This window comes from Aplosporella prunicola, assembly GCF_010093885.1.
Source record: "Aplosporella prunicola CBS 121167 unplaced genomic scaffold K452scaffold_17, whole genome shotgun sequence".
Lineage (NCBI taxonomy): Eukaryota > Fungi > Ascomycota > Dothideomycetes > Botryosphaeriales > Aplosporellaceae > Aplosporella > Aplosporella prunicola.
In genome coordinates this window covers 1-7675 of record NW_022983545.1, presented here as the reverse complement: position 1 = coordinate 7675, position 7675 = coordinate 1, and the positions used below count along the sequence as shown (strand labels likewise).

General features: G+C 47.8%; 3 protein-coding genes across 3 annotated transcripts; 2 read left to right on the top strand and 1 right to left on the bottom strand.

The window, feature by feature from the left end:
* Window positions 1–1414: 1414 nt before the first annotated feature.
* On the top strand, window positions 1415–2499 carry K452DRAFT_335185 (uncharacterized protein; the record flags this gene model as incomplete). The annotated part of the gene is made up of 1 exon (XM_033545218.1): window positions 1415–2499. A coding segment is annotated over one exon (1085 nt), but the record flags the coding sequence as incomplete, so codon positions are not given.
* A 36-nt stretch (window positions 2500–2535) lies between these two features.
* On the top strand, window positions 2536–3665 carry K452DRAFT_335181 (uncharacterized protein). Its single transcript, XM_033545217.1, has one exon. It carries the CDS (start codon window positions 2624–2626, stop codon window positions 3497–3499), a length of 876 nt encoding a protein of 291 aa, XP_033395819.1. The 5' UTR covers window positions 2536–2623; the 3' UTR covers window positions 3500–3665.
* A 342-nt stretch (window positions 3666–4007) lies between these two features.
* K452DRAFT_273631 (uncharacterized protein) lies at window positions 4008–6350 on the bottom strand (the record flags this gene model as incomplete). Its single annotated transcript, XM_033539154.1, has 6 exons — window positions 4008–4190; window positions 4247–5004; window positions 5063–5315; window positions 5383–5728; window positions 5786–6056; window positions 6112–6350. The coding sequence occupies 5 exons, from the start codon at window positions 6348–6350 to the stop codon at window positions 4326–4328; spliced, it is 1788 nt and encodes a 595-aa protein (XP_033395818.1). The 3' UTR covers window positions 4008–4190; window positions 4247–4325.
* Window positions 6351–7675: the final 1325 nt, after the last annotated feature.

The following is a 7675-nucleotide window of genomic DNA, read 5'->3' as shown; positions in this document are numbered from 1 at the left end:
TAATTTTGATACGTAGCATCCGTTTCGTTTTTCTTTTTCTTCAGCCTCGTCAAGCTGACAGGCAGACTTCGCTAATATAAACTCTCCTTTAGCCTTCTGTCTCTTCTTCATCAACTCACCATAGCATAACTCACCATAGCATTGATGGCCTCCTCACAAGGCGCCTTCCTCCTCCAGGGACAGTCGGATTTTTTGTCTAAAGTGGAAGTTCCAACGCGACAAGCAAATGCTTGTATTCAGTCTGCCTGGGAAACAGCGATGACCAAAATCCAAGGAAAATGCAACAGCTCACAACAGTCGATTCTCAATGCACGCATAACTCCCAATAGAGCTACTCACGCTTATTAATGACATGTCTTCCTCCCACCATGGAGGGAAATCATTTCGAGGGCTTATGCGGGCCAGACCTGTCATCGACGCCATAATGAATTACGACGATGCCATGAAAACATTCTGCAATACAGGTGTCGGGGAACTGGCTTTGGTTTGGGGATCTTTGTCGTTGATATTGACAGTATATTTATTACCTATATTAGCTAAGGATTAGGCAGAAGGCTAATAAGCAATGTGATAGATTGTACAGAGACATCTCGATCTATTTGACAACATGTTCGAAATAATGTCAGATTTGATCGAGACTTTACCAAGACTTGACGAATACGCAAATGTCTTTGCCAGCGAGGAGCGTGTACAGTATGCTTTGTCCCTGGTTTACGTGGATTTGCTAGATTTTTGCGTTCTTGCTGTCGCTTTTCTAAAGAGAAAAGGTGAGCATTGCACTATGTGATTTTTTATGTAACAATGTTAAACCTTTTAGGGATCGCTTTGATATGAAGGCTACTGTGGCGCGACTTCCGACACAAATCTGATTCCATTGTAACCAGCGTAAAGAGACACAAGGCTCTCGTAGACATGGAAGCTATAGTTGCGACAATGGGAAAATCCAGGGTATCGAGGACCCACGATCAACAAGTACTTCGTGCCTTTCAAGCCCGAGAAATTATCTCCTGGCTTTCACCGTTAGAGAATGAGCATGAACTTGAGATATTTCAACGCATGAAACGTCCGGGAACAGGTCAATGGTTTTTAGAAAGCAAGGGGTTAGAGGATTGGATTACCGGCCAGAAGAATGTTCTCTGGCTACACGGTATTCCTGTGTAAGCCCTAAGAAATGCAAATTCTTGGGCACGCTAAACTAACTCTAAAATACAGCTGCGGAAAGACTATTCTATGTTCTTCGCTAGTCGTCCACTTAAGACAAAGGGGATTGCTGATTCCGCTAAAGAGTTTTGTCGTTTCCTTTTTTTGCCAATCCACTGTGGCCACAAAGCGCACATCTATGGCCATTATACGGTCGATTACAGCTCAACTCATTGCTCAAATTCCAAGCCACCTGGACCCGGCTTTCCAAGCTATGCTAAGAAGTGGTCAGAAGCGTGCGACATCTCTCGAGGGGTTGTTGCGGATATTTCGTGAACTGCTATCTAAGAGCAGCGAACGTATAATCCTGGTGCTCGATGCTTTGGACGAATGCGAGGACGGCCGAGAAACACTTTTACCACCCGCCTTTCTAGAACTGGCACGCTGCCCCGGATCACATTTCTTCCTGTTTATTACAAGTCGGAACGAACCGCATATTCGTAGCGAGCTTCAGGATGAACATCAAATCCGCATTACTGCGTCGCTGGTGGAACAAGATATAGAACGATACGTGAACCTCAGTTTGTCTGAATCTAAACTTGAGGTTTTTCGTTCCGATGCCACCAAAACGAGGATAGTAAAAGCAGTCGGCGAAAATGCAGATGGGCAGTTTCTTTGGGCTAGACTGATCATCCAAAGCTTGCTAAAAGCAACTTTCCTGTGGGAAATCGAAGATATACTCAGCAATTTACCCTCTGGGCTTGACCAGCTGTACAGCAGGGCTCTAGAGAAACTTCTTCAAGAATCTCCGAGAAGACAAGATGCAGCATATAAGTTGCTTCAGTGGTTGACGTGCGCAGAGCGTACACCGGCTGTTAAAGAGCTAGGAACAGCTCTTTCAATCCGGGAAGGCGACACCGATATCGACCCTATGAACCAGGTCATCGACCTTCAACACTTTGTTGAGGATGTTTGTGGTTCTCTCGTTGAGCTAATTAGGGACGATACAAATGACTCTAAAGACAAAACTGTAAACTTTGTGCACACCACAGTAAAAGAATACCTTGTTTCAAAAGCGGAACACGATCAACAAAGTCAAGCACCGTTTTTGAGATTCAAGGTCAAGACTGAGGAAGCCCATGAACATTTGGCAGGGACATGTCTTACGCAACTCAGCTTTACAGCATTGGTAGCTTCGGATGACAGAGACTCAACCAATGTCTATCCATTGCTCGACTATTCCTCAAAATTCTGGGCCTTGCATCTAGCACAATCAGGGCCACTAAATCCCAAAACTCTGATTGGAAGTTCTCGGAACGAAGAAATTCGAGCAACTTCCGCATACTTGTCACGTTACAGTAACAACAAGTCGGATGCAAGCCAACTCATCGTGCTGCAATCTCAGCTCAACGAGTGGGTTAAACGATGTTCAGCTGGTGACCTCCGTATTCAATCAGTCACCGAATGCTTTCAAAAGCAGTACATGAATACTTTGGAACAGAACAAACGTCTGTTCGGCTACGAACATCCCACTACACTCGAAAGACTTCACCAACTCGGTAACCTCTCTCATTTGAACGGAGACTGGATCAAAGCGAAGTCAATCTACCGTCGGGTTCTAGAAGGACGAACTAAAGTACTTGGTGGAGAAGATCCAAAGACGCTGGATGCGATGGCTCACCTTGCTACTGTTTTAAGGCGCATCGGAGAGCATAAGGAGTCCCAAGCGTTACACCGAAAAGCTCTAGAAGGTCGACGTAAAATCCTAGGCGGTACACACCCTGATTCGTTAACTTCTGAAGATGAGTTAGCTGCCATTCTTAAAGAATCAGGGCTGCTACACCAAGCAGAGGAAATGAGCCGCGGGACCTTGCTAAAGAAAACACGAATTTTTGGTCAAGACGACCTCCGCACCATACATACCGCTAGTAGCCTTGCTGCCATCCTGAAGGATATCGGCGCAGCACCTCAGTCCATTGGGGATAGGATCTTGGCTATTAAAGCATGGCAAGAGTGTGAGTCGCTCTCGAATCGATGTCTTGCCGCACGTGAGAATGCATTGGGCTCAGAGAACCCCCAAACTATCACCGACATCAATATGCTCGGAATTGTAACCAGGATGCTGAACAGGCCAGAGGAGAGCGAGACCTGGCACCGCCGTGCACTCCAGGTGCGCCTAAAAGTGTTCGGCCCGCATAATCCCCATACACAAAGGAGCATGCGCAATTTGATTGCTGCTCTAAAAGACAGCTGTAAATATGATGAAGCGACGGAAATGGAGTTGAGGTTGGTGCAAAGTCTGGAAATCAATCCGGTATTAGCAGAACGTGGCAAAGCTGTAGGCTGGGGTCCGAGATAACTCTTTTCTTGATCTTTTTCCTATGATATGTCGCTATTAGCGTGCTCTTCACCCGCTGTACATGAGCCGGATCTCCTACAAATTCTTCAGTTATTGCAGTAAAAAAATCAACGACCCCAATTAATGCTGAATAAGCATTAACGGAATCAATGCACCACCCATCTACTTTAGCACGTACCCCTTGAAAACAGACGGACGGCAGGATTTATTGCATCTCTATTCTTCCTTGCATTCGTTTACATTCAGCTCGCTTTGGACAGAGCGCCGCTCATGGAGCTGCAGACACTCGATCCCTTCGTGGCAAACTGCGCGTGTAATCTCGAATAACTACGCTATATTTTCTCAAGCTCGGTTCGGATGACAGTGTTATAGAGTATAATCAAAACGTTTTGAAGAGGGTAAGAAGTATTGTCTAGGAAGCGCAACATTGCCAGGTCTAATGGATTTAACATAACTTCAAAGATATATAAGCTTTGGTTATGACCGTAAGACTCAGGACACCAAAAGCAATAAATACCAGCTAGGCTACTATCTGTAGACATAAGATTTAGATTACCGCTTTAGCATGGAAACAACTAAGATTTGGTCTTAACTCAAACTTTTACTTTGCATCGTAACGATCGTAACGATCGGTTAAAAGTAGCAACAAACTACTAACAACCACTGAATTTCGTCTACAAATTTCAAAAAAGAACTTGTTGTGCGTACAAATTTTTTTTGTGTTATTTTTATGCCCCCCGCAACAGGAAAAAAAAAAAAAAAAAAAAAAAAAAAAAAAAAAAAAAAAAAAAAAAAAAAAAAAAAAAAAAAAAAAACAGAAAAGAAACTAAAACACGGTACCACGAGTCTGCTGAATCTTGTTGAGGTTGATGTTCCGCCACATGAACACGGCAAAGAAAGTGATCGGATACAGCGCTGCCGCGACGATGAGCATGCGGCGCTGCGTGAAGCCGTAAGCGTCAATGATTGCGTTGCGAGCCTCGCTACCCCAAGGGTACGACAGCTGCTCTGGCAACGAGCCGTAGATCGTCATTGCATTGGCCTTCTCGCTGGCGGGCAGGAACTCGACGAGTTTCTGGGGCATATAGTTGGACCACATGGCGCCGGAGATGGACTGGCCGACGGAGCCACCGATCGCGGCGAAAACACCCTCAAGGGCAAGGACCATGGCGACTTCGTTGTGCGTCACAGGCGCCATAATGGCAATCTGCTCGCACATTACGAGTGTGCCGCCCGAGACCGAGATAAGAACTTGGCACATGCAAATGTAGCCGATGTATGCGCCGGGATGACGGAAGTAGATCATCAGGGCAGTACCAAGGCAAGAGACGGGAACGGCAGCGATGGCGAGCCACTTGAACCGCCCAGTCCAACGGATAAAGAGCCCGGCAATAGGACCCCAGAAGCAGGAGATGATGCTGTAGATGTTGACAACATACCCAGCCTTCGAGACGCTCAGGTTGTGAACAACCTGAAGGTAAGATGAGTAGTAAAGATCCCAGCAGCTACGCAAATGTTAGTTTCGATGTGCTGCGGCATGCAGGGAGTACTTAGATAACTTACTAAAAGGTCAGATAGAGGAAGAAGGCGAAGATACAAGAGCCTAGCACAGTACGGTCCTTCAGGAAGCGCCAAGGAACCATAACGGCCGTGGCAAAGTACTTTTCCCAAATCACGAATGCGACAAGGACAATACAGCCGACAACGATCATGGCGATAATCCAGCCAGTGTTCCATCTATGTGTAGCAGTAGACGCCAGTGTGAAGGGGACGAGTAGAATACAGAAGCCGGCAGTGACGAGGAAAAGGCCAACACCTAGACGAGACAAGTCAGTATTTTCGCCTTGTTTCATGCTGAACACACAGAAACATTGTAGACCTACCATCGAATTGTACCCAGTAATAGGCAAGGGACTGCCACCAGGTGCGACCACTAGTGGCACGAACGGGAAGCGCACCAGTCTTCTTTGCTTGCATCTGAAACCAAAGGAAGATCGTGATAATTGGCAATGCAACAACCGGGGTGATAATGGCAAAAGAGCCATATGCCCAACGCCAACCAGCACCACCCAAATACCTAGAAGCTAGGGCAGGGCCGGCAAAGGTCGTAGCAATGTACGGAGTCGAATTCAAGCCGTAAGCGATCATACGGTTCTTCAGTTGAGTAATGTCCGCCAGGAAGATTGTGATACATTGGCTCATGCCGCCGGAGCCGATGGCGTAGAAAACCTGCAGAAAGATACAATTAGATCATGTTCATTGGTTCCTTTCACCCGTTTTACACACCTGACCAGCGGCGTATGTTTCGACATTTGTACAAGAAGCGGTGAGGAGTAGCCCAAGGGTACAGAAGACAGTCATCAAGATGAATCCTTCAATGCGGCCGCGCACATCAAGAATCTTGGCGATTGGGAACTTGGCGACACCGCCGATGACGCTGGATAGAACAGAGACCGTAGATATGAGGGAATGATCATGGAAGCTCGACGTGACATAAGCGGCTAACTGGCCGGTAGCAGAGCTAAACAGCGCCTGCATGAACGTAAAGATGTAGATGCTGTCCGCAAAGGTCAGCATGAACCCGAAACCAGCCAAACATCGTCAAGGCTTACAAGCAAAGGACAGTAGCCAGAGCCTGCCAACTCCATGTGGACGTAATGGCCTCTATTCTCTCGACACCTTCCTGGTTATGGTCATTGACTGGCACTGCATTTTTCTCGCGGTCTGATTCATCCTGTGGAACGGTGGTTTGGCCTAGATCCTTGCTGTCTGCGACGGCGGTTTCTTTCTGGAGACCCGTGATCTCTGGTGCGACAGCCGATGTGATGGCTGTAGAAGCTTTGAGACGCATGGCCGGAAATCGAGTGAGATGGGCAAGAGAGCTCGACAAGATTGAAGAAACAGGGCTAGACAGAAAGAGAAATGCCTCGTAGGATCTCTTATTGCCGTTGTGCTGCGGGGATGAGACAAGACAAGACCTGCAGGTTAAAGCAAGGAAGTTTGGCCCCGCTACTTTATAAAAACCCCAGCGACATCGGGTGCCCGATTATGCGGCGAAAGGTTTCTCGGTCATATTTTCTGCATACCCTGCGTACGGGCGCTAACGGTCGTGCGGAATGGTATCCTGGTCAATTGTATCCGGCGGAAATGCTTCTTTAGGTCATACATACGCAGCATGCATTGTTCTAGAAGACGGGCGGCCAAGTGATATCGCCCCGATTGACCAAAATCAGATGAAACCTCCGCAATGGCTTGGAGAAACAGAGACAATCATATGACAGTCTGTCTAGATTGGATCGACCTCGAGCTACCGGCCACGCAGATCAGACCGTCATATCAAGACAAGGCCGCGAGCGGGTAGCCGGGAGAGACGGAAAAGCAAAGACTGGTGCATGAGTGGGCTGTCAATCGATATGTAACAACCAGCCGACTGGTACGATCGACAGACCTGGTCCCGTCATCAGGCTTTTCTACTGCTGCTGCCGCCCAAGGTAACAGTGCGCGTGCATCGGAAAGGGTGCCACTTTACTGCGGAGTCGACAAATCTTATCAGATCTGGCAGTATCCCGAAATGGCGCCACAGGGAATCCTCGCTAGGCGCCCAAGATCGCGCGGCGATACGAGCGAGTTACAGCGGGCGCTTGACATGCAGCCGCGCTATAACATGACGAAACCAAGCGAGGGATGCCAGTTGCAGCTCGATGCATGCAATGCGTAGAGCAAAGGCCTTGAATGATGTTGTGCGTCGCGATTCCAATGCTCTGACAACGGTGATGGATGAGTCGCGTCTTGTGGGCCGCGAAGGAGTTGGACGCGAGAAGGATGCGCCAGGGGCGCACTGTTCGACGAGCCATCAATGCTGCCGGCGAATGCCGCTTTCTTCCTGCTCCCGCGCATCTGATAACCATATGTGGACGTCAAGCGTTACATTATCAGATTTTCTCGCCGTCCCCACCCGATCAGCCCACCTTCATCTTTGTCCATTGTCTCCTACGCATGCTTTCCTTCTTACAGTGCGCCTTAGGTCCGGGTCGGTCGCATTCGCGAATCTTTAGAAGATCAGTTTAATCGCAGCGAGCGACAGCAGTAGGCAGAGCGAATTTGTAGCGGATCGATTGATTGATTGATTGATTCGTTTTACGTCTATATGCAGTTGGAAACTATGACGGACGGTCC